This window comes from Neovison vison, chromosome 1, assembly GCF_020171115.1.
Source record: "Neovison vison isolate M4711 chromosome 1, ASM_NN_V1, whole genome shotgun sequence".
In the NCBI taxonomy this organism is placed as follows: Eukaryota; Metazoa; Chordata; class Mammalia; order Carnivora; family Mustelidae; genus Neogale; species Neogale vison.
Window position 1 is genome coordinate 316,200,515 of NC_058091.1, and position 25,992 is coordinate 316,226,506.

The window sequence follows — 25,992 nt, forward strand, 5'->3', positions numbered from 1 at the left end:
CCGCTGCATCTGCGTCTTCCTGACTTTGCCTGCTCTCTCCTGGCCTCTCTGCTCGGGCCGGCCGACTGATGGCCTCTCTGCTCAGGTGATGGCACCTGCAGGAGGAAGCCCCCTCCTCCCTGGAGGTCCCTGGAGGGCCGCCTCTGTGTCCTTGTCACACTTGCAGCCCCTCCCTCAGTAGTGTGGAGGGACAGGGGCCGGGTCTGTCCTGCCACAACCTGGTGCTTTTTGTCCGGGTGGGGTGTGCTGCAGAGGCTCGCTAGTCGGTGAGTAAACACGCAGAAAGGACAGACGGACGCCCCAGCAGAGCCTGAACTCCCCGGTACCCCTCGGGCGGGGGACACAGGGCTGTAAACTGGGGGGTTTGGAGCAGCTCCTGACGGGGGGTGTGGTCTTAGATGTGGCGGGCAGCTTCTGGAAGATGTTCAGAAAGGAGCGGGTGGGTGGACCGCCCTAGTCCCCCAGGATGGGGAGGATACTTTGCACACACCTTGTTGCGATGTTGCAGACACGGTGTCCCTGCTCTTCAGGATAACTGATGTGTTTCCTGTGTGCGTCACGGAGCTGCGGTCACTGCTCCAGTCAGCCGCCCGTGATCCGGGGCACAGAGTCTGTGACTCCTAAGCTCCAGGTTCTGTCCTACAGAGAGGATTTGTTTTCTGCAAGCAGTGCTCTGCGAGCTTTTCTCCTTTAAGTAATACAGTGGGCCGGGGTTTCCACGGGGGGGATCTGGCCTGTCCAAGCAAAGAAAGTCGGACTCCCTAAATCAGTCAGTAAACGAGCCCAGCCGCGGCAGACACCCAAGGGCGCTCGGGAACCCACTGGCATTTTGAGTCAGGATAGGTCCGGGAGGAAGCTTGTGTGCACCTGTTAGGCTTGCTGCTGGGGATGGGCCGCCACTGTCTGCGGGTCAACGGCCAGTCGGCCTGTCATTTAACTGCCCATTTAGTGAGGAGCTTAACCACCTCTTCGGACGGGAAGTAACTTGTCAAGATAGAAAAGCTAAACCACATCATATGGAGTCAGCTGGCGATTTGCGGTGGGGGGTCATACAGGGGTTTCTATTGCCAGGGTTTGGGGGTCGCCTCTGTTGGAGCCCTCGGGCGCGAGTGCATCCCGCCTCCAGCCCCGATGCTTCCCCACCTCTGAACTCCCACAGACGACTCACTTCCCGGAAGGCAATCTGGCTTCCTGTTCACCCTGGAAGTGAGTGGTCTGTGGGAGGGCGCTGCCGCGTGCTCCCCTTTCCACGTTAAACCCACAGAGAGGATTACCGTGAAGGTCGGATGCAGGGATGGACTCCAGCCCAGCAGCCCTGGGGGGTGGCCTGTCGCAGTGTAAGTCCCCAGAACCAGATGATCGTTTTCTCTGAGTTCCTGTCCAGATGTTTGAGTTTTGGTTAATGGGAAGAATGCAAGAGCAGATGCCCTTGGTCTCACCCTAGAGCCTGAGTCAGGCGTGGCCCTTCTGGGGCAGGGAGTCTTGGGCACCCAGCCCAGCCCTCCTGCTGCCCCTCACGTCCGTGCGTGATGACGGCTCTTCATCCACCCCAGCGGTCTGCCGAGGGGCGTGGAGGGAGGGGCGCGTGGGGACTTGATGCGACTCGGAGCCCGTGCTCTGAAGGGGCTGGTGGCCACAGAAACCGGGGCGGCGGGGCCCAGGGCCGGAGGGCTTCCAGGAGTACGTGTGTCCCAGGGGGAGGCAGAGAGGGCTGGCTGCAGCAGCGCCGGTGCCAGGCTCCGGCCCCATGACCTTGGACAACCTGGAGGCCTGCCAGTACCCCTCTGTTGTGTGTCTGTAGCCCACCGGCACGTCGGGGCATTTCTCCCGGGTCCTTGCCTCTGGTCACTCAGTGCAGCCCTGGAGACAGGCGGGTGTGGGGTCGTGTGTCACGTCCCTGAGTTCCAGGTAAGGAGACTTAGACCCAGGGACTCTGCGGGCTTCGACCCCGCAGGTTCAGGGCAGGAGCCTCCTGTCGTCCAGGTCTGCTGTTCTCGAAGGGTCCCACGTGACCTGACCGTGGCCACGCTGGCGGATGGGGTGGGGCTTGAGGAGACTTGACTTTTCACGATCTGCTCTTTGGTCCTGGAATCGGGTGCTTGACACGTGTGTCTCTGGACAGGTCTTGTGTATGTGTACGCACACGCAAGTGTAGACACACACTCGTGTTTAACATTTTAAAAATTTATTAGTACTGAGTAAAGCACGGTCAGTCTTATCTCTCATTTTAGAAAATCAGGATTTTGCCCCTGAAAGTGGCCGTTGAGGCCTGGTGCGGGAGGAGGGCGCTTGCCCTGCTCTTGTCCCCACGGGCATCTGAGCACAGAGGGCACGCCAGATGCTGGAGAAGGTCCGAGGAGGGGCTCCGGGCTCCTCTGCTCCTGGGAGTCTGAGCGAGACTCCCACGGATCGTGTTTCGCTAAGCCTCCCCCCGTGCCGCCCGGCCAGAGACCGTGCCTCGCCAACCACTTTGCCCCCGGGGCCTCACCCAGCACAGCCAGGACACGATGCCGTGGTCCCCAGGGCTCACCCCTCGTCCGGCCCTCCTGCGTTTGCCGTGAGGTGTCCGGGTGACCTTGACCTCTCCTGAGCTTCTCCCGTTTCTCATGCTCCTTAAACCCAGACTGAGGTTATGAGTTATTGTGAAAATGTGCCCAGAGGAAAGCGTGTGTCTGCATGGGGTCGCCGTGCTCACCTCAAGCCCGGCCGCCGAGCAGCCCTCCGAGCCACACTTTGCGGTATTATGACTAATTGGCACGTTCCTGGTTTTGCCCACGTTCCAGCCGCACAAGCGGAGGTGTCTCCAAGCTTGTTAAACGCTGTCCCTAAGCACGCACATGCCCGCGGCTCCCAACGTCTCAGGCACGACGCCAGCTCCGTTCTCATGCATTCGCAGCGGCTCCGCAGATGGCCCTGCCCGAGCCCTTGACATGCTCCCAGCCCGTGGGCGGGACCTGCCACAGGAGCCCAGGGACGGCGGCCTCTTTACTCCCAGAAGTCATGTGTCCATCTGAGAGCCAGAGGACGGACTTTTTTTCTCTAAAAAGCTACTTGCTGGCTGCATTTTTTTTTTTAAACATTTTTCACAATTTTGATATTCCAAACCGCTAGGCTGGGGTGCAGAGCTGGCTCTCACAGGGTCGCTGAGGTCTGGAGGGTGGGGACTGGTGTGGCCACCCAGTGGGGCCCTCTGCTCCATGCACGGCACCCCCAGCAGTGAGCCTGAGGCCCCAGACCGCCAGGACTCCCAGGCCAAGGGGCTGGTTGGGACCGGGCCCAACAGCCGAGCAGAAGCCCCCCTCTGAAGCAGTAGGTCTTTTCACTGGTAGGAAAGAGTCATCAGTCACTTCTGTCCGGTGGGACTCATTAGCTCCATATCCTCGTGGGGGCCCCGGGCCGCTGGAGCTCCGCACCTCCAAGCCGGAGCCCAACTTACCCTCGAGCGCTCAGGGCCGTTGAGACCCTCTCCCCTAACAGGTGCACTGGCTGGCAGCGGCCGCCCGCACCCTCCCTCCACCGAGTGCCCCTGTCGCACCGAGGAGCACTCGGACCAGTCTGCTCCCACGTTCACCCGTGTCTTTGGAAGAGTGACCACCCTGGCGGGGACTGGCTACCCAGGCCCCTCCCACAGGCTGGCTGTCAGGCCATCTCCCCTACAGATGGTACTGCTGGGCCAAGAGTTCCCTGCGGCCGGCAGGATAGCCAGGGCACTCCGGGGAGCTCCCAGCAGCTGGGGAAGCACAGAATGTGCCCTTGGGTCTCCTTACAGCTGGGAGCTAGGGGCTCTCTACAGTTGGGGGGCAGCCCTGGTTGTTCCCTAGGAGCTTCCCTCAGAGGGGGGCCCAGAGCCAGCATTTGGGTAGAGCCTGTGGTTGGGAGTGAGGCTGAGCCGGGATGTCCTCGGCGTGCTTTGTCGGAGAGCTGAGCGGGCAGGAGGTGCCCAGCCGGCAGCGTCGGCGGCCCGTCAGGACAGCCCAGGACTGCGGCTGGAGGGGCCCCCTTGGCAAGGGCCTCAAGGTGTGCTGTGTCCCGGGCCTGCAGGTGCTCTGCCGGGACCTGCTGAGCGAAGGCGAGCAGCCGCAGACGCCACGGCCTGGAATTCCAAGATGCTTTTCAGGCCGTGCCAAAGGCGCTGGAGATAAGGGATTTCCTCAGGCCGCACAGCCTGGCCGTGTCTGCCAGCCCAGCCGTGTCTGCCAGCCCGAGGCGGAGGGGACGGAGTCCTTGGTAGGGTTCTCTCGTCTCCTCCATCCTGGCCCCAATGCACCGGGCATCCCCCTTCCCTGCCCCTGCTGACTGTCCTCGCGGACTGCGTGCGGGGCCAGCAAAGGTGAACCGCTGCCCGCTCCCGTGCAGCCTGCTCCAGGCAGGGAACTCCCCGAGCTGGGGGGGGGGGGGCGGTGCTCTCTTTCTCGGGACTGTGAGCCCGCAGCCCAGGGCAGGGACTGCTCTCTCCTGGCCCTCAGCCAGGGGCTCCTAGCAGCGGGTGAGACGCACAGACTGTTAGTAAACAGATGAGCTCACGGCCCCCTGGAGCTCTCCTGGGCGCAGGAACTCGAGGGGTCCCTCCAGGCACCAGGTACCACCTGCCTGTTCTGACCCTGTATGTGGCTTCTGGGCGTCATCTGCTCGGGGACCAGCACAGGTGCTTCTCTGTGCGTGGTCTGTCCCTGTCTCTCGCGGCTCCCACTTCCTCGTTTCGTGTTCCCTTCGGGGAGGGGTGTTCTCGAGAAAAAAGCCAGTGCCCCTGGGCTGGCCCTCCTGCCCCTGCCGCCCACCAGCTTGCACCCGGCGCCCCAGAATGCCCTCCCGTGTGCTCAGAGCCCGAGCTGCTCGGCCCGTCTGTGGGACTCCACGGCGGGGGGCGGGGGGCAGGGGGGGCTGTGCCTGGAAAGCCCCCAAGCAGCTGTTCTTGCCAGGCGTCCTGGCCCCCCAGGTGAGAGGCCTGTGGGAGCGCGTCAGGGACCGCCGCGCCCCTGCAGTCCCCAGGTGGGGATTTGGAGCCCCCGTGGCTGGGCCGGACCCGAGCCTCATCTCTGGAGTGGAGCCGTCGGCCCCGGACTTGGGCTCTTGGCGCGTCTCTGCTTCTGTCCCGTCCGCTCTTCTCCTCGGCGACTGCCCAGAGAGGCGGGCCTGCCGCGTGCTGAGCTCTCGGGTGAGGACGGTGACGGAGGGGCCTCGGGCCTGCACTTGGGTTTCCTGTGGGATTTCACACCCGGAGCCTGCTGGGGCGGCCGCTTAGAATGGCAGAGACCACAGGGTCTCCGCTGAAGGGTCCTGAGAACCCTGAGGAGACGCGATTTTGTAGGAAACGCGTGGGGAGGAGGGGCGAGGGGAGCCCAGAGGCTGGCGGCAGGGGAGGGCGCGTGCTCCGGGGCCCCCCTGCTTCTGCTCAGTCCTTGCAGGGTCAGGATCTTTCTCAACTTCCTGCAGGAGAGGAGCTGCCCCCAGCTCTGCCCCCCGGCCAGCCGGCTGCTGGGCCCGCTGTCCCGCCCACGGGGCTCCAGGCCAGGCAGCGCTGCAGGCCTCCGCGGGTCCCTGGGAGCAGCGCTGGCTGGTGACCTGCACTCGGCACGTGTTCACTGACCCAGTGAACTTGTTTCCTCTCCTACGCGTTTCCTCCCGCGGCTTACAGACAGCCCTGCGTGCGCGCCCCGGGCCATCCGCCATCCGGCCCCGGGCAGAGAGCCCGTAAGCCTCCTGCGGCGAGGGCAGGGTGTCGTGTCCAGAGCTCAAGGGCTCTCCGTGCTCTGAGGGAGCAGGGTCACCGGCGCAGGGCGTGTCGTGCCCCACCCTCCCCCGCGCCAGGCGTGGGCTCCAAGGGCTGAGCTCCTGCGGGGAAGGCCCCCGGCGGCTGCGGTGGTAGCCGTGGTGACCGTGAGGAGGGCAGCAGGCACCGGGAGTCCTCCCCTCGGCCCCCAAGCCGGTCTGCTCCAGTGCTCCCTTGTCCGCCCAGCAGTGACGCAGCGCCCGGCAGGGCACCCGCTTCCCTGGGCCTTCTGTGCACCTTCCCGCTGCCTCCCACCCTGTCTCTTCCTGCCTTGGGGCCCAGCCTCAGCTGGCCAGCCTCTCCGGTGCTTCTTCCTGGAGACTGTGAGGCTGACTACGTGGCAGGTGTCTCTCGATGTCCCCAAGGCCGCACTGCCGTGGCCCGCATGCCACGGCTCCTTAGCTTGTATGCTGACGCCCTTATGCATGGACCGAGTGCCCTGTGCAGCCCGCTCAGCCCCCAAGCCCGGAGATCTCTGCTGCGTTCACCTGGGGGCCATGAGCTGCCCTCCGTGCTGACCGCCGACTGTGTGGCTGTAACCCTGTGGCTGTGGGTCCCGCTGCTCCTGTGCCAGGGTCTGTGAGACCCTTGGCGCTGGGGAACAGAGCTGGCCTTGGGCCCGAGGCTCTGACCTCCACCGCGCTGGGCCCTCGGACGCTGGCGAGGAGGCCGGAGTGGAAGGACCGTGCGGAGTTGGGGGGGGGCTCCTAGGGCGGTGCCCTTGGTTGTAGGGTGTGTGTGGAGGGTCGCCCCAGAGCAGGGTGGTTCCGCTCCGGTGCGGAGCTGCAGGGGCTCCTGTGGCTTCGCGTCGGCCCCGACAGGAACAGGAGACGCGCCTGCCCTGGAGATGGCCGTGCTAGCGCCGGCCGCAGGTTCGCACGTGCAGTTTCCCGGGAGGCCCTCTCCTGCGCGAAGCTCCAGGCTGGCCGTGTGCGCCCGGACGGGGTCCTAGGGCTCCGGTGTGGAGAGGCCCGCGTGCCGGGGCGGCAGCGCTGCTTAGAGATTGGAGGAGACAAGAGCTGTTCCAGCAACACTCTGGGGACTTCTGGATCTCGGTGGGAGAGGGCTCGCACGCAGCCGGGAGCGTGGTCCTGGCATGAGGCGGTCTTCAGCCATGCAGGTGGACTCACAGCGTCCAGGACCGGGGGCGGGAAGACCAACATTCACAAGTCCGCGAGAAGAAGGCGAGGGAGTCCCGACGTGAGCCGGACACAGGATTCAATAGTGACGAATCACACCGCCGAAGGCCAGCTGCTCCAGAAACAGGAGGCCCCGCAGACGGGCCGGCTCCTGGCCGCCGTCCCCACCTCCCGGCGCCGAGCCGCGCTGTCTCGCCGTAGAAAGCCTTTCCCGCAAGCAGACGCGTGTGACGAGAGGGTGACCCTCGCGGCCGCCATTGGGAACGTCGTCCTCCGTGTTTCCTTTCCGACTCGGAGACGGTTTGCGTCCCAGCACGTTCAGAAAAGGTGTTTTGCTGCTGGAGGGGAGCCGTGGGGGTCCCAGCACACCAGCCGGGCTGCGCCTGTGAAGTGCTGGGTCCAGACCTGATGCTCTTGGACGCCCCAGGCTGTGAGGACGGAGTTTGTGCCGGAACGTCCCAGGCAGGGGCACTCGGGGACAGCTGCTGTCGTTGCCCACGCTCTTGAGAAAGAAGACGTGTGGACGTGTCTGTCTTGTCGCTGTGTGCGGAGGGAGGGGCCCAGTCGGCAGGAACCAGGGCCACGTCTACCGAGCCGCGCGCCACCCACGCTGGGCTGAGGGCCTTCAGGCCGTGGCTTCCCGGTTTCAGAAGGTTCTCTGTTCTAAGTCAGGATTTTTAAAACAACTTGCTTTAAATTTTTTAAATATGTAACAGCCAGAGAGAAAGACGGATTCCGCAGGTACGGTGTCCTTCTGTTTCTCTCACGCGGGAGTCTTTGCAGAATCCGTGAGGCTTATCTGTCGTCTCGTGGGCAGAGCCGGGGGGACCAGCCCGGCCTCCCAGGGAGCCGTTTGAGGCCGTCCCAAGACCCAGCCCCAGAGAGCAGGGTGCCCCTCCAACCCCGGAGGCCCAGCGCGGGCTTGTTCCTGCCCCCCAGACCCAGACCCCAGCTGGGCTGCGCGCCACCGTCTGTGCCTCGCTCTGCCTCGGGGCACACACGGGACGGGGCGGGCCGACTGATTGGGGCTAGTGGATTCTCTCTGTCGTATCGTCCCCAGAGCCACAGCCCTGCGGGGACGTCCCTCCGGCTGCAGGGCCATGGGTCCACTCCATCGTGCCGCGGGCATCTGGGCCGGGAATCCCACCGAGTGCCCAGAAGGCTGGCACTTCCCCTCCTCGGCCTCAGGAGCCCATCCTCGTGGGTGCGGGCGGACCCGCGGTCAGAACACCATGGGTCCTGTCCACTTTGGATCTGAGCACCCTCCGTGCTGGTCCCTCCGGGGCCCCGTGCTCACGGCGTGGGTAGCACCCCCGCTGGTCAGGCCCCATGCACCCCCACACCTGTTAGTGACTGTCCACCTTCCACACGCTCACTCAGTGCATGGCCCGTGGCCGTCCTGGAAACTCGTGCCTTTCAGATGTTGTAATCCAGGTGACGGGAAGATAGGAGTCCTGTTCTGTCTTCTGTCTCTGAGTCACCTCGGGACCTGCCCTTGTACCCGGAGGAGCTGGAAGCCCTTCCCTCTGGTGCGGCTGGCACCTGTCCCACAGGCGACCTTTGGCTCACTGTCCCCTGCTGGTGTCCCAGGGGACATCCTGCCCTGCTGCTACCGGCAACGCCCACGCAAGCGGCTCCGCGGGGAGCTGGACTGGGGCTGCCGGCCAGCCAGGTGCGCCCACGTGGGCCGCTCCAGCCGTGCCCTGCAGGGCAGAGGGCCCAGCGCGCGGCACGCGGCTTTGTGGGACTGGACTGGGCGGAGCTACAGTTGTTCCCTGACCTCTGCCGGAACCGGGGGCCCAGGGCTTGGCATCAGCCTCCTCGTGGCGACACCGCTGAGCTCCGGCCGTGAAACACGTGGGGCTGGTGCCCGTGCCGTCGCTGGGGGAGGGAACCCAGCGGGGTCTGCGGTGACAGGGCGGTCGGAGCGCGGCCGCGCGCGCAGTTTTCAGCCGCTGCCTGGGCTCCGTCCTCCGCAGCCCGCGGGCCCCCCGTTGTCTCTGACCCCACGGGAACGCAGTTCTCTGGGACGTGCTTGTCTGTGTCTCCACAGCCTTTGGAACGGCGATAATTATTCTCATCCATGGGAAAGCATCCGGCCCCAGAACACCCCCTCCCCGTGGCCTGCCCACCGCCGTGCCGAGTGCCGCGAGGGCAGCCATGCCACATGGCCCGGTGCTCGCCGTGTGCTCTGACTCGGCCCCCCGGGCCTTCAGGCCGCTGATCCCATTCCTGGCAGGGCCGTCACAGTGACAGCCCCCCTTCGCCACGCTCCCACAAGTACCTCCTACCAGCAGGTGCTGAGTCAGCATCTTGCACAGCTTGGGGGCCCCTTGATGGCACCAGGCCCGTGTATGCTCTGGGGGTGCACAGCATCTGGGGTCGTGGCTGGACCGTCCACTCCCGGCAAGGACCGTGTTGCCGCAGTGACCCAGTGACCCTTGATGGCGTGGGTGAGACGCTGGGGACCCGAGTGCGCTCCAGCGTCCTCTGTCTCCTACACAGTGCATCAGCAGCTGCGTGTTGTGAGACCCAAGACACTGGGACAGCTGGCACAAAGACGAGGTTAGGGGGCTTGGCAGAGGAGGGCGTGACCACCAGGTACGTCTGAGCTGGGCACTGTGACCAGAGGGGCCTTCGGTAGAGAGTTCCAGACGGCCCGTTGGTGAACTCACTGCACTCGGTGAATGTGTGACATCGGAACAGGAAGATCGGAGACACGCGGGCTTCAGCAACAGACGCTCTGTCCCCCGGTCCTAGAGACTGGACGCCCCATCTCCAGCCTCCTCCAGAGGCCTCGCTCCTGGGCGTATAGACGCCATCTCTTCTAGGAGCCGTCTGCGTGTGTCTGTGACCTAATGTCTTCTCAGAAGGACACTTGCCGTGTGGAATTAGGGTCCACTCTAGTGACCTCACTTTACCTTAATCCCCTCTTAAAGGCCCTGTCTTTCAGATGCACCCGTTTCTGTTGGCGTGTGCTGTGTCTCCTCCACATGGGGTGGAGGCTGTGCGGGACACTCCTGGGTCCCCCCTCGGCTGCCCTGTGGGGTGGTCTCATGACCACATGGGCCAGCGTCACACTCAGGAGCCCACGTCCCTCCAGAGGTGACCAGTGAGGCGGGGTGTGTGCAGACGTGTGCGTGTGCCCAGGGCGTTGGACGCAGGGTGTGCGCACACGTGAGGTTCCCATCAGTGTGACGATCTTACCGGTGCTCAGACTGTTGTCTGCCGGGGGGCTCCCGAGTCTGGGGACCTTTGCCTCCTTCCTGCTGTCCCCGGTCACCCTCCACGTTTCCTGCCCCAGCTCGGAACAGCTTCTTCCAGGAGGCCTGGCTCCTTTGGGCAGGAAATGGTGTTGAGAGCCCACAGGCTGCCGGGACAGGCCCCCTGCAGCGGGGCCCCCACAGGGCCTCCTGGCGGAGCATGCCACGGGAGATGCTGCCTCGGGACACAGGAACCGTCAGCTTGCGTGTCCGTGTCTGGGTAAACCCCTCCTGACGGACCACGTGTCGCAGCCAGCTTCCACGGAGCGTGACCTCACTCAGCCGGGGAGCCTGCATGCAGGGCCTCCTAGAAGGGGCTTGTAAACCCTCAGCTCACAGGAGTTTACGTGACCTGGTGCCCTTGAGGGTGGCCGGGCTGCTGAGGGGCAGTGAGGCCACAGCCTTCGGAGCTCTGTGGAGGGCGCGGGTCCCACACCCCCAGCCTCTCCTGCTTGGTCTGCAGCGGGCACCCCTCCCGCATGCATGCCGTGCTCTGCTCCGGCCCTGCCCAGGGCCGTCACCGGGAGCACGGCCCGCATTCTCCCTCCCCGAGGCCCCTGCTCCCCCGCCCGTGCCTGCGTCTCCAGGGACTGCCGTCCACCCGTCCCTGCCAGTACGGATTACCTGTGGCTGCTGACCACCTCGCGGCTCCACGAGGGGCTTCTGTGGGAGTGGATGTTGGGGGCTGTCTCTGCCCCCCCCAAGCCGGGGGGTTGTCCGAGTCAACCCCCAGACCCAGAAGAGCTGGGTCTTTGGGTTGTGGGAAACGGATCCCTGCCCTCTCCCAAGGGGATCCCCTGCCTCCCTACAGGTTCCCTCCCGGGGACCGTGATACTGGAGCTCTGTGATTCCGCAGGCTTGCCCTCCAGGCTGGCCAAGGAGCAGAGGTGCCCGCGGCTGCCTCAGGGACGGCGGCACTGTGTCCACCGGGCTCTAATCACGGTGCCCGTGAGCTCTCAGCAGGACTGCCTAGAGGCAGCCGGGCCGCTCCCTGTGCTCTGCTCCGTGCCCTATGTTTTCCAGCCCAACAGGACTTTCTCCCAACGTCTTTGCGGTGACTGTGGTCTTTCTGCAGCCCCAGCACACTTGAGAATGTCCACGTGGCTGACACAGCATCCCTGGCTGTTGTCCCGTGGCTGGAAGTGCTGAGTCTGCTCAGACAGGCTGAGGTGCAGGGCCGGTGTGGGCAGGGTGTGCTGGACGGTGGGAGTGCCAGGAGGCCAGCGGCCAGGCCACAGAGCCCGTGAAGACAAGTGGACCAGGAGGTGCAAGCAGGAGAACAGGAACGTCCACCCCAGGGGCAGCTTAGAGCTCAGAACAAGTGGTCAGAGCCCACAGAAGATTCTAGAAGGGGTTGCATGAAGCCTTCCATGTCCTGCCTCTCCTGGGGACAGTTTCCTTTCCTCCAGGGCCAGGCTGAGCCCAGCGTAAACGCATAGGCCTTCTCTTTGCCCAGAGGCGGAGGCAGAGCCCTGGGGTCCCGGGAAGCAGCCCGGGCAGGCCCTCCTGCACCCCGTGTGCTCCCGAGGGCCTTCGCCTCCCCCAGGCAGTTCACCCGGCACTCGGCGAGTATGTGTCTGTAGAGCCGCTTCCTGCCCCAACCCTCAGGCCGAGCCACAGCAGTTCACTGGAGGTCTGTGACTCTCAGACCACGTTGCGTGTCCACCTGCCCTCATGGGGGGCGTGTCTGCAGAGGGTTGTGGCCTGCGATGGTCGCTCACGTGTCCTTTCCCTGCTGGCTGTGAAGCTTGGAAACCCGACTGTTCTCCTGGGTGCACGTAAGAGCAGGCACGTGAGTGTTTCATCGAGGGCTGAAGGTGGCCACGTTCTGTGTCCCAGGGGATGGCCGAGTGAGCCCTGTGGCTGCCGGCCTGCCTGCGGGGACGTATGTCATTAACTAAGCCACGTGAAGAGCACTGGGCAGGTCCAGGTCGCGCTTCCCTGGCACTGCCTTCCCGGGGCCCCTCGGAGCCCTGACCCGGTCCGTGGTTCGGAGACGCACGGGGTAGGACGGTGGTCGCGAGCTCTCCCGGCGCCCGGTGCGGTGCCGTTCTGGGGCACACAGCGACGGGAAAGGCAGGCGGCTGGGTGTGGCTGGTAGAAGCGCCGGGCTCCCTGCTGCCCCTGCCGCGCGGGACAACCTGAGACCTTCCGTCCGTGCGCCTTCTCCGCCGGCACAGGGATCCAGCCGCGGCGGCCACCAGCCGTCGGGCCGGTGACGGGACCGTGCGGCTGCGTGCGGCTCCGAGAAGGCGTGTGTTCTCAGCGCGCCTGTGCAGGGAAGCACGTCAGAGGATCGCGCGAGGGCCTTTGCCTCAAGAAGTTAGGAGGGGTTGGAGTCGACTGTAGAGAGGCGGCTCACAGTAGAGACCCGTCCCCCAGAGCACAGGACGTCCCCCAGCGGCTCCGTAAGCAGATGAACAAACTGGAGAGTCGCCGGGACACAGGTGACCGCAAGGACGCGGCGCGTCGGGGCCGGGTCGTGCTAAACGCCAGGAGGAGGCAACGGGCGGCTTCGCTCCGTTCCCTTGAAAACACACAGCGGGGAAGTAACGGGCAGAAAAAGATTTGGGACTTTTACGGAGGATTTTCCCTGAGAAAACCCCTGAAATGAATTCAGGCAGAAATAGAAAATCTAGATAAATAGTTAAAAAAAAAAAAAGAAAGAAAAAGGAAAAACCAGCCCTTAGATAGTGTATCTTGGGAGCAAGTGCCTGGAGAAGCCGGCTCCCCGGTGCACGGACGTCCCCGCTGCGTCCGCCCAGAGGGAAGCCGTGGCCAGGCCTGCCCCAGACGTGCCCCCGGACGCGCGCTCACAGGCGAGCTCCGCAGCTCCGGAGAGAAAAGATTCCCCAGTGGGGGGCCTGCCGGCACGTCACCGAGGCCTCACGGAGGAGCCCTTTGGGTGTGGCGTGTCGCGCGTGTGCTGAGTGAGTGGGAGCCGTATTGTCCCCACTCGACGCAGGAGGGACGGCGGCTCCGCTCGCTCACGGCTACAGCAAACGCCACTCCCGAAGCCGGGGGGTGGAAGATGTTCTCGTCCTCCAAGAACGTGTGCTACAGCCCAGAGGAAGCGCTCAGTTGACAGGAAACGTCCCCAACGTCCCCCCCTGAGACAGATCTGCTGTCGCTGCTGCTGCCCGGCCCGGAGGCTGTGGCCCCGGGTGGTGACCGGGACTGGACGGGGAGGGGAGGGGGTGGCCACCCAGCTTGCCGTCCCCTGCCGGTCATGGGGACGTACCGGTCACGGGGAGGTGCCACATGGGGCGGCCTGGACCCCACATGACCCGGAGTGTCAGATGAACGCTGGGCTTTCAAGACGGTGTGAAAAAGTGCGAAATACCTCATTTGTAATTCTTGTGCTGAGTCTGTGCCGAGACCACGGTCCTTCCAGTGCGTCGGCGCACATTAATCCCTTCTCCTGTCCACACGCAGTACTAGACCGTCTCAATTTCACACCGGCTCGCGCCGTGTGTGGGTCTCAACAAAGGACCCGGCAGAGTCCGCGGAGGGTCCGTGGCCCGTCGGCGACGCAGGAGCAGGTGACAGCAGCCTGGCCGGCAAGCGGCCGTGCGGCTCCTGGGCCTGGGCCAGCCAGGCAGCCGGGAGACATCACCGCGCACCTTCTCTTGGCCTTTTCTGTCCTCCCTGCAGCAAAACCCACATGTCTGAAGTGTGTATTTTTGCAAATATATAAATTGTGTCTGTTGATCGTAAATCCCTTCCAAGTTTTAAGTCTTGTCATCCCTGCCCCAGCCCTGTTTTCTGACCGACTGCCTGAGACTCATTCATCCCAGAAAGCAGCGTTCCCGAGCACGTGGCCCTGGTGAGAACCAGACCGTGGCCCTGTGCGTGGGAGTGTCCCCCACCGTGACGGTCCCTGACGAGGCCCCTCTGGTGAGCCCCGAGTCCATCCTCACCACCGCTTGGTGGCCACTGTCCCCGTCACGGTAGGGCCTGCCCGGGCCCACGGAGCCCCTCCCACGGCATCTCCCCAAGCAGACCGAGGGGGCTGCTTGTTTGAGACGGGCTGGCTGCGTCCTGTGCTCTGCCGGGCGTCTGCCCGCAACATCCTGGGGCTGGAGAGTCACGCGGGGCGCGGGGTCTTCCTTGTGGTCCACAGTCTGTCTGAGCGGCTCTGCACCTGCTGCGCCCCACGCTGGGAGGGACTCGGGAAGGCTCAGCAGAGCAGGGCACGTGTGCCGGGCTGGGCCGGAGAGGGGCCGGGGTCGGGGGCCCCGCTGTCCACCTGCCGCTCTCAGCCTAGGGCCTTGAGGCTGAAGGGGGAAGGGGCGCGGCACCACGGTCGGAGACCCTTGCAGGACACCCTGCCCGCGCCCCCCCCACCACCCCGGGTGAGCGAGGGCCACGCCCTGGGCTGGGGCAGGTGCGGCGTTTCCGCGTGGGCCGGGGCCGGCTCCCCACGCAGAGCGAGAGGCCTGGCTCCGTGCTGACGGCCTCCGCAGTGACCCGCCTCTGTCTTTGCAGGTTGTGCTCATGTCGCTGACGCTGTTCCCCCTGCGGCTGCTGCTCGTCGTGGCCATGATGCTGCTGGCGTGGCCCTTCACCTTCTTCGCGTCGCTGCGCTGCGTGGACGGGGACCCCGAGCAGCCCCCGGCCGCCTGGCGCAAGTGAGTCCCTCGTGTACAGCCGCTTGGACGTGCCCCTCCCCCCTCCCACCACGTCTCCCATCCGGGACGCTGTGGCGGGTCGCGGTGGCCGGTCCCGTTCGCTGGCACCCGCGGCCCCCATCCCGCTCTGAGGGGTCCTCCAGGGTCCCGCAGGCTACGTGGCTGCTGCCGCCGTGCCCTCGGCACCGAAGCTCCCCACTGTGTTCCCACGTCCCCAGCCCCCGAAGGCTGCATGTCAGCCAACATGTGTCCCGTGTGCCGGTCTGGTCTCTATGGGCTCAGGTGTCCCCTGGTCCCCCCGTGGACCTAGAAGTTCCCTTGTGGCTACGCGTTGAGTAGCAGGAAGGCCACGTTCTGAACGGGTCTTTTCTTACGGCTCATTTGAGAGCGCGTGTGCACGTACGTGTGCGCACAAACAGGGAGGGGCAGAGGAGCAGGAAGAACCCCGAGCAGGCTCCCCGCCGAGCACAGAGCCGGGTGCGGGGCTCCGTCCCAGGACCCTGAGACCATGACTGAGGCAGAGCCCTGCGTCCGACGCCCAGCGGACCAGGCCCCCGGGCGCCCACATTCTGAGCACACCGTAGCTGGAGACGCAGCGCGGGCCTCAGAAGCTGCTCAGACTGTCCTCTCGCTCCTCCGTGAAGCTGCTCGTGAAGCAGCGCATCCGCCGTCGCTGAAGAAAGCGCTGGGAGGCAAGGACCCTGGGAAGTAGCTCTGGCGTCCCAGAAGTTGTCGTTGTGTTGAAAGCCGCCCGCTGTCCGCACCCGTCGTCACCCTCTTGGGGTCCAGGAACAGTTGGCGCAGGAGCAGAAACGGCAGCCTCGCATGGGGCTCCCTCTCCCCAGGCCATCCCCGGCCGCTGCCCGGTTTACAACAGTTTCGCTGGCGCTGAGCCCCTCACGGACGCAGACGCTGTGTGGCCCTCAGAGCTCCAAACGTTGGCTCCTGGCCCTTCACGGGCTTAGCGGACGGGCTCAGTCCGCCTCGGCCTAGGAAGCGTCTGGCCAGCAGGAACCTGGTGCCCTGCAGAGGCAGGAGGGACCTGGCGCTCGCCCTTGCGGTTGGTTCCGCAGACATGCACCTGCCGTGGGCACACGCGACCGTCCCACGCGCAGCAGAGACGGAAATTCGAGTCATGGGTTTGCCCGTGAGCTCCAGCCCGCGAGGAGTGTGCGTGGCCCTGACCGGGAGCCCGCACGGGGGGTCTTGGTGTGCAGCCCTCCCTGTGTTCACGTGCTTAGACCACATCAGAGTCCGGCGCACCACGGTCTTCCTCCCCGGGAGCCTCGACGGCGGGCTGTGGCCCATCCCGTGGCAGCTCCAGTGTGGCACCGGGCCTGGGGGTGCTAGCACGTGGGTCCTGAGTGAGGGGGGAAGGGAGTGAGGGAATGAGTGTAGGGGTGAGGGGGAGAGGGACTGAGTATTGGGAGGAGGAGGGGAGGGACTGAGTATGGGGGGAGAGAGCGGGTGTGGGTCAAGGGAGGAGAGAGTGAGTTGGGGGCCGGAGGCGGGGGGAGGGGAGGGGGGAGGGAGGTCCTGTCGGCTGTGGCCCTCCCGGGCGCTGGGGACATCACTGGCTTCCAGTGCTCTTTCTGGCTTGTTCAGATTCCTTAATTCTCTGTGACGGACATGCTTTACCTTGAGGATTTTCTTAAATGTTTTAACCCTCAAATATGAGTTTAGTATCAAATATATAATCCAGCAAAATAAACCTGGACCAGACAGGAATCAGAATTTCGGTCTTGCTAGGTTACGGATCTGTAGCTGGAGAATTTTTGACCGATGACGGGGTCTAAGAGTTGGGGTCTGGAGATAGGGCGGCCTTCCCTCCGGCACCTGTCTTCTCCCCTCCTGCTCCCCCCGGCTGGGCTTCCTCCTGCCTGTTCACGCGCCCCCTGCGGATTCTCTTTCCCAAGTGCGGACTCCGGGCTGGACTCCGTTGCCCCCAGGCCGGCTCCGTGCAGCTCTCCTGGGCTCGGTGGATGATACAGGCCCACCGACTGGCGCCCACAGCCGGCTCCCCAGGTGCCGCGTGTGCCTGTAGCGCGTGCCGAGCGGCAGCCTTCAGGGTAAGACATGGACGCGTCTCAGGGTTCATGAGGGCTCTGGGTGTCTGCGTGTGAGGGGGCCGCACAGCGCTGTGTTCGCGTGTTTATGTTGTGCAAGCTTGTGTACATGCCTGTGCGTGTGTGCGGGCCTGTGTGCAGTGCCTTCCGTGAGCACGTGTGTCTGTGCGTGTGGGCAAGTGTGGGTGTGTGCGTATGTGCACATGTGTGAGCATTACGTGCATGCAAAAGTGCACCGTGTATGCAACCATGTATGTGCGCCAGGGACGTGTGTGTGCGCACACGGATAGACAGGCTGCTGCTGGGGTGCAAGCCATACGCCCTCGAGGTCTCCGTGCAGCAGTATTTTTCAGGAACTCCACGCACTGCCCTGCCCTGGGTCAACAAAGGACAGTGAACACAGAGTGCCTTCAGGGAGAGCAGGGTGACGTGCCTGATGGGGGGACCGGCGAGGTGGGAGGAAGGGGGCTTCGGAACAACAGGTCTCGGCGTCCGCAGGCTGGGACGGAAGAGCCCTCGTGGGGTCCGGTGGGAGGCGCGGGGCGAGTCGGTGATGTCCCGACGGGGAGGATTTGTGCTGGAGGCGTTAGCGTCATTCGGACGTCTTAAGATAAACGCCTCCGGTTCGCCATGAAAGGTAGAATGAGACAATCCACAGAGACGTTGACTTGGAGTTACTTCCAGATGACAAATGACTGTAAAACCCAGAGCGTCCTGCAAACCTGACCCGCGGCCGGCAGTGTCCTCTGGCTGCTGCCCCTCGGCTCACGTGCTTAGAGGGTGTCGCAGCTCTGGCCACTGGAACCACGTGCCACAGGCTGGGGGCGTAAACGACAGAAGGTTCCAGAGGCTGGCAGTCGGGAATGCACGTGCCCGCAGAGGGTGCCCCCTCGCTGGGCTTCCCTGGCTCCCAAGGAGAGCTCTGGTCCCCCTCCTGCCAGGAAACCAGTTCCCCCGCGCCGTGACCTCATTTAACCTTCTTTCCAGCTACAGTCAGACTCTTGCTTTGCCTGTATTAGTACAGAATAGTGAGCCCTGAGCCTCCCAGCTCTGACCCCCTCGTGGTCTCGCCAGCTTGCTGGGGTCACGCTGCCCTCCCAGAGGGTCCTAGAGCCCCCGGCTCCCCACGTGTCCCTTTTCTGCCAGGTGCAATGCTTTCCTGCACGCTTTTTGGGCATGATCTATCTCCTGGGCCTGGTTTGGGGTTTTTCTTTCTTTTTTTCTCATTTTTCCCTCCCAAGATTTCCTGGATTGTAGGTTTTGTCTCAGAAAGAGGACAAGCAGGAGGAACTCGGGTGCATCTCTGAGTGTGTCTTCGTTCTCCCCTCAATGCTGATGGGGAGTTGGTCTGGGCAGAGAACCACGGATTCCAGATCTTTGGCCCCAGAGTCACAAAGCTGCCGGCAGCTTCGGCTGTGCTGCTCAGGGAGTCGGCTTGTTACTCGCTGCGAGTTTGGGACCCTTCTCTCTTCCCCCCAGAATTTGACAAGTTTTCCAAGGAAATCATGGGAGTCTGTCGTCTTGTCTTCACTTTGTTCTGCTCCCTGACGTGGTGCTGAAGGTCTGTCTGTCTTCAGCCGTAAGAAACTGTTCTCTTCCTGTCTGCACTGCTGTCCTTTTCCTGCGGCATGTTCCGGAGACCTCCAGCCTCCCCGGGAACAGGCTCTTGGGGGCCTGGATACTGGATCGCTCAGCGTGTGTTCTTGTTCTCTGCCGCTCTTCATGGCGCCCCGGCCCGGGTTCCGGAACAGCCTGAGGAGAGCGTGGACGCCCAGCCTCCCTTCTGGTGCCTGCCACTTCGTGTCCTCACGCCAGAGTCTCTTCTCTGCCGCGTGGCCGGTCGTGCTGGCGTCTCGGGTTCCAGGGTGCCCACCGGGTGACGAGCAGGGAGGCAGCAAGGGCCGGCAGTCCCTGCAGGTGCGTGTGGATCGTCTCCCGCGTCACCACTCCCGGGAATCACTCCGTGAGCCCCTCGGGCTTGTCACTGGCCACCTCGGCCGCGGATGGGCCGACGGAGGCGGAGGCGTCAGGCGGGCTGCGGTCCACGCAGGCGTGGTTCTGAGGTCCGTGTCCACGTCCGCAGGCTACACGGCCTCCCCGGGGCTGGGGCTCCTCCGAGCCCCCGAGAGTGTCCTTAGGCGTCCTGGGCCCACCCTCTGCTCCCATTTCTGTTTCATGCGGTTTGGCCTTTGACCTGGGATGGGGGTGCCTCTCACGGGCACACCAGGATTTGGTCCACACTTACGAGTGGCTCCCTCCGTGTGCCCCGGACTCTGACTCCCCCGGGCGGCTCTCCGTCCCACGGCAGCCTCCCCCAGGCCTCGTTTCTCCTTGCGTGCCGGTGGCGGTCTCGTGGCTTTTGTAGAAACGTGTTCTTATGCAAGGTAGCTTGTGTGCAGAGGAGCGTAGTTAAGCATACGCGGCTGGACGGGTAAGAAGAGCGAGGCTGTGGTCACGCCCGGTTCCGGAGCCGCCATCGGAGCCCGGCCCAGCATCTCGGCATGCGCCGCGCGGCGACTGGTCGCCGTGCACGTGGGGGCCTCCTGCAGGAGCTCCACGAGGGGCTCACGGCTCCTCTGGGCTCGGTGCCGTTGGGCCTCCTCTTCCGGAATTCTCTTGGGACAGTTTTAAGCCCCATGGGGGTCAATCCAGAGAGGTTTCGGGCTCGTGCTTCTGTCAGGCAGTCCAGTTGTCTGCGTGACACGGCGGCCCCCCTTCTCCCTGGGCTGCGGAGCTTGCGGCCCGGGGCCGCTCGCGGGCGCCTCTGTGCGCCGTCGGGGATGTGGGTCCTCGACCCTCTGCAGCCGGCGCAGGTGGTGGTGGGGTTTACGGGTCTGCGCGCTCGCACGTGTGAAAACAAGTAGGAAGCTGTTCGGTTAATCTGGGCTGGTGGCTTTTTAACTTCCCGCATTATCGTCCATCGAGTTTCATCCGGAAGAGGGTTGCTTTAGCAACGGGGCATCGGGGCATCGATTCCCAGACCTCAGGACCCTCCAGGGCAGGGACAGGAGTGGCTCGGTCAAGGCCCCAGCATCAACCCCAATTTTAATTACGTTCTAGAGAGTGTAATGGGTTTGTTTCAGGACGAATCACCGTCCGGCGCCGGCAGCCCCAGTGGCCCCCACGTGCCGTGTCCTTGCTCCGCTGCACAGCTCCGGCCCCCGCGTCGTCCTCATGCTGCTGTGTCGCGCCGCGGTCAGCACTTCCGTTTTCTTGGACAAATTGATAAAAAGGCATCCCGCGTCCCGTCTAGTAGAGGGGGGAGGCCCAGCATCTCTTGTCTTCTCTCCTCCGGACACCTCAGTAGCCGCTGTTGGGGATTTGGAGGGGCCTGGAGCGCCCTGGCTGACCGCCAGAGGTTGGCACTGAGCTCCCAGCGTCCGTGTCCCCCCGGTCGGCCTTGCACTGGCGAGCTGAGCGCGGCGCCCTTGACCCCCAGCTCCGGCCCGGCGTGACCGCAGCACTGTCTCTTGCAGGGTAGTGGATTTCCTGCTCAAGGCCATCATGCGCACCATGTGGTTTTCCGGAGGCTTCCACTGGGTGGTCATGAAGGGTCAGCGGGCCTCTCCGTCAGAGGCCGCCATCCTCACGCTGGCTCCTCACTCCTCCTACTTCGATGCCATTGCCGTCACCCTGACGATGTCGTCCATCGTGATGAAGGCGGAGAGCAGAGACATCCCAATATGGGGAAGTGAGTGAGCCCGCCCCCCGGGAGTGAGTGAGACCCCCCAACCTGCTGGGGGTGAGTGAGACCCCCCCAACCTGCTGGGGGTGAGTGAGACCCCCCATCCTGCTGGGGGTGAATGAGACCCCCCAACCTGCTGGGGGTGAGTGAGACCCCCCATCCTGCTGAGGGTGAGTGAGACCCCCCCATCCTGCTGGGAGTGAGTGAGACCCCCCATCCTGCTGAGGGTGAGTGAGACCCCCCCATCCTGCTGGGAGTGAGTGAGACCCCCCCCATCCTGCGGGGGTGAGTGAGATCCCCCAACCTACTGGGGGTGAGTGAGACCCCCTATCCTGCTGGGGGTGAGTGAGACCCCCCAATCTGCTGGAAGTGAGTGAGACCCCCCATCCTGCTGGGGGTGAGTGAGACCTCCCATCCTGCTGGGGGTGAGTGAGACCCCCCATCCTGCTGGGGGTGAGTGAGACCTCCCAACCTGCTGGGGGTGAGTGAGACCCCCCATCCTGCTGGGGGTGAGTGAGACCTCCCATCCTGCTGGGGGTGAGTGAGACCCCCCATCCTGCTGGGGGTGAGTGCCGTGTTCCCCCATCCTCCCCCCCGCCCCGGGAGTGGCCGGGCCCCCACCCTGCCGGTCAGTGCCGGTCACACCCACATGAAATAGGCAGTTGCCCTTGAGTCTCTTCTTGTCCCTCTGCTGCGGCTTCTCTGTAATGTTCGTTCTCGTGGGTTTCAGTGGGTTCACACACACGTGCACACACATGCACACGCACGCACACACACACGTCCTCCAGCGTCATGTGTCCAAGTGGCTGCTCAGGTTTGGTCCGTGGCAAGTGCAGGGCCTGTACCCCGTGGCCATAGAAGTGTCTGGTTACATAGAAGTGTCGGGCGCTGGTTACAGGGACCGAAAGCCCAGGTGTGCAGGTGTCCCTCGGCCCCGTGAGAGATCGCCCCGCTCCTGGCACGAGAGGAGAAGCTTACACTGGCAGTCCTGGAGCCAGAAGTCAAGGTCAAGTGTCCAAAGCCTCTCTCCTCCAGAGGTTTTCAGGGACGGTCCTTCCTGCCTCTTCCAGCCCCTGGCCCCCGGGCAGCCCCGGGGCTATGGCGGAGTCCCCCCTGCCCCTGCCCCCTCCCCCCAGGCCTCCCCTGCGTCTGTCCCTGTGCGTCTCGCACAAGGACACTTGTCTTTGGTAACCTAGGGTACTCTCATCTCCAGGTACATGACTAATTACATCTGCAAAGACTGCTTTCCTGAACGAGGTTTCACGCACAGGTCCTAGGGCTTACTCCTGATTCCTGCCCCCCTGGCTTCTGTTCCTGGGCTTGCCACCCAGCCCTGCTTCCTCTAGGCTGCTCCTGGGGGAGGGGAGGCCACACCGCCGTCCCTCTCCTCTGCCTGCCTCTCACCGTTCAGACCACGAGTGCATCCGCCGAGGATTCTGGTCCGGCGGGAGGCACGTGCTGCTGGTGCCCCGGCGCCAGGGGCATACGGTCCACGCCCTGACCGCCTCCGCGGAACTCTCCTGAGTTCCCTGCTTGTGATGGTGTTCGGGGGCTGCTTGCGAGGGAACATGGTGTACGTTTTAGGTTCTTTCTAGGAAGCGCTGAGAGGGTGTCGTAGGCTCCCGAGTGTGAGGCAGTGCGGGCCCCGACCGAGGGTGCGGGAAGCCACTTCGTTCTGTAATTTCATTGCGATTCCCTCTTTTCGGTTTTAAGCTTCAGGCTGTGGAATGTCAGCATTCTGGGGGAAGTTCTGGGATTTGGGGGCCATCTCCCCCTCCTTCATGTACAAATCACACAAACCCTTCTCGAAGCCTTGCCTTCAGTGACGGCTCAAGTCCCAAGTTAGCGTCATGGAGACTCACGGCTGCACTTTGTCCTCCACATCCCAAGGTCAGGGTTCGAAAGCCGACTCCACTGGCTGCATGTCCTGGGGGCTGCGAGGTCAGAGCAGAGCTCCGCGCCCCCCACCGTGGACCGAACCTCGGGAGGGCCACCAGCCTGTCCTCCGCGTGCGGGGTCCCTCACCGTGCGTCCCAGACGCGTCACGGTTGACGGAGAAAGAAAAGTGTGGGGGTGCCGGGCCGTTTGTTACGGGTTCAGTCAGAAGTCACGCACGGCGCATCCCAAGTCCAGCTCGCATTCCCTGTATCCGGGTCTTGAAGGTAAATATGCCCTCGAGCCCCCAGGAATGCGGCTGAGGCTCCTCCCACCGTGGGGGATGGAACAAGCCCCTGCCCCACCCCCCCAGCTTCCCACCCCCATGCAGCACTCGGCCTGGGGCGTTCCCAGTGGCCCGTCCTCCTGGTTCTTCTCATCCTTGTTGTTTAACTCGGTGCTCCTGGACCCTTCGACAGCCCACCGCTTTGGTGGAGGGATGAATGTTAAAAATATTCAAAATCTTGTCCCCTTCAGAAGGATTTGTGACCACCAGTTAGAGTGATCAGCCCAAGGATTTTTCTCATTTTTACATCATCGGTTTACTTCCAGTGTCCTTTCTGTGGGCCCCTGGGCGTTCACAGACGCGGGGCGGTGTCAGAGGTGACCGCGTCTCATGGTCTTCGGGCAGGACAGCGCCCCAGGCCCTTGTTGCCAACAGTGCGTGGGGCTCACCGGACGTGCGGCCATATTTCCCGTCTGTCCTCAGAAGCAAGCTGTTCAGTTACGAGGTCTCCGGTGGGATTCACCTGGGGGTCCCCAAAAAGAAGGGGAGTCTGAGATACCAGTCAGACCAGTCAGAGGATGAAACCCCGTCATCCTCGGAGCCCAGAGAGCCTCTCCCCTCCTCTGCCTGGAGCTTCCGGCACGTCCACGCATCGTGAAGAGACAGCCTCTTCGCGTCCGCAGGACGGGGCACTCGTGACGCCCGACCCTCTTCAGTAAGACCCGCCAGCCTGCCCCCTCCTCCCCCTCCCTGGAAGACAGCGCGGAGCTGGCGCGGACAGGAGGAAGCTGGGGGCTTCCCCGTCGTCCTGTCCTGGGGGGTCCCCTCGGCCCTTTCCCCACGTGCTGCTCCCAGCGCCGTCCGCAGGAGTCCGCGAGAACGAACAGGAAAGAAGATTCCAGGTGCCAGAAGAAAACATCACTGAGCCCCATGTGCAGCCTGGACTTTGAGTCCCGAGGGCGTGACCAGATAGATTCTTTTTTTTTTTTTTTTTTAAATGAATTTTAAAAGGTCTTTGCCTTTTGGAAGACCTCCCAGGAAGAAGAGTCACGACACACGATTCCTCACGTGTGGTTAGAACGCTCAGAAGTCCGAAGCTGATGTTGGGCCCAGCGGGGATGTGTCACCGCCACGGGGGTGCCTGGCCACTACGGCCGCCCACTTGTCCTTCCCAGGAGAGGACGCCTCGCTAAGGACAGCTGTCATGTCAGCTTGAGGGTTTCTCTTTAAGAAGTGTGTCCCTGCCTTCAGAGCCTCGGGCACAAAAACCGTGTGCTGGGCGCTGCCGTCAGGCCTGGTCCCAGGAGCAGCGACCTGCCGCACCAGCAGTGCCAAGGTGGTCCGGACCGCCGCCGTGTGAGTGCCGTGGGGCGCCCCCGGCAGGGCTGCACGCTGGGCGCCCGGAGACAGCAGGTGCTGATTCTCTTGCTGTCCTGGGGGCCGGAAGTCCCGAGCCGGGTGTGAGCAGGGCGGCTTCTGGGGGGAGGCCTTGTCCGGCCTTCGTCACCGTTGGCGGCTCCCCATCGTCCTCGGCATCCTGTGGCTGTGGTCACGTCACTCCGGTCCTGGGCTCTGCCGCCCCAGGGCCTTCTGCATCCACGTCCGTATCTCCTCCATGTGAGGACACCAGGCGTGAGGCCGGGCTCACCCTGCTCTGATACCATGTCATCTTAACATGACTGCCATCTGCAGGCGCCCAATTTCCAAAGAAAGTCACAGTCCTCAGTGCCTGGGGTCAGCGCATTAGCTCGTGTCTTTGAGGGAGACGGCTTTGCCCGTGACGGGCTGGTGGGGTTTAAGCCACGCACCTTGGGTCCTTCCAACTCTGGAGCTGTTGACCTCCCCCAGCTCCCTCCTCTGTCCGCGCAGAGCGGGGATCAGCCTTACTGCCCTTGCTTTCTCCTGCTTTCCAGGCTGCAGACACCAGTGGTGCTACTTTCGACCTTGGGAGCCGCAGTGATTTCCCTGATCCCCCATGATTGGGCATTGACCTGCCACCTACCCTCAGGGACACTGCTGCCCTTGGGGTGTCCCAGGGGGCTCGCCTCTGCCCTGTGCCGTGGGCAGCCCCCTGTATCCCTCTGAACGCGGCAGAAGCCGTGTGTTCCCACACCAGTGCCTCTCCTCCCCTGGCAGCTCTGATAAAGTACATCCGGCCGGTGTTCGTGTCTCGGTCCGACCAGGACTCCCGCAGGAAGACCGTGGAGGAGATCAGGAGGCGCGCACAGTCCAATGGAAAGTGGCCACAGGTAATGCAGTGAGCCTCGGGGGGGGCCGGATTCATTTCATTTCATTTGTTTGATGAGGGTGTGAGTTCAGGATCGTGCTGAGTGTCAGATACTATTAGTCCTGAAATTGTAAAATGGGGGCAAACGAGGCAGGTACGTGTGTCTGACGTGCCCGAAGCATCTTTCCTAAAATGACTGCTTGGTGATCCCTGGACCTGCGGCAGGCACGGCCTCTGGTGCGCGCCAGTCCACGAGGCATGGCTGTTTGGCCCTAAGAACCCCGGGCCGAGCTTGTCCGTGTGAGCCCGGCTCCCTCGGGAGCATCAGGATGGACTTCTGCAGGCGGCCGGGCTGCGGCCTCGGCCGATGTCGGCTGTATTTCTTCCAGCCGAGCCTCGGAAGCTGGAGTGCCCTGGGGCTGTCTGGGTCCTGGGTGCTTGGAGAATGGAAGGCCCGGCTGCCAGGCACCCTCACCCGCGGGCAGCCCCCAGGGGTCGTGACGTCCGGGCTGCTCGGCTGCTGCCCCACGTCCGAAGCAGCCAGGTGGGCTGTAGTCCCCGTGCTGAGGGGAGGGTTGAGTTTCTGTCCTGTGGCTGGAGGTCAGCAGGAGCCAGAGGAATTCAGGAGTCCCAGTGGGATGTGTTTAACCACTGGTTCTGCGGCATTTCTGGTTGCTGGCCCAGCTGTGCCTCGGCTCTGGCCCTGGCCCCGACGCCTTCAGCCCAGGGCTGGCTGCTGAGCCCCCCTTTGTGTATCTTTGTCCCGCTTTGCCCCTGGGGGGACCCCACTGCGTGCTGGTGGTATGTCCGGGCGGTGGCAGCTGGGCCTCACGGCGACCGTGATCAGCCCCGCGCACACGCTTGGGAGGCTGGTGCCGGCCCCCAGATTTGTTGTAGAGAACTCCTGCCCGGGGAGCACGGCCAGGCGTGCTCCCATTGTGTGCCTAAACCACGCTGAGAATGACGAAACTATCTCAACGTGTATGGAGTGCAGAAGGCAGACTATTTCTGGATTACGTTCCTTTAAAGCTGACCTTTTCTCTTCTCATT

The 25,992-nt window shown here is 63.8% G+C and overlaps 1 protein-coding gene across 2 annotated transcripts in view; it reads left to right on the forward strand.

The window, feature by feature from the left end:
- Nucleotides 1-25,992, forward strand: part of LPCAT1 (lysophosphatidylcholine acyltransferase 1) — a 45,390-nt gene that overhangs the window by 3,391 nt on the left and 16,007 nt on the right. For both annotated transcript variants that reach the window (XM_044234230.1, XM_044234222.1), the window contains exons 2-4: nucleotides 14,661-14,803; nucleotides 20,346-20,560; nucleotides 24,852-24,964. In XM_044234230.1, the coding sequence (XP_044090165.1) occupies nucleotides 14,661-14,803; nucleotides 20,346-20,560; nucleotides 24,852-24,964 (471 nt within the window). The remainder of the gene's footprint in view (nucleotides 1-14,660; nucleotides 14,804-20,345; nucleotides 20,561-24,851; nucleotides 24,965-25,992) is intronic.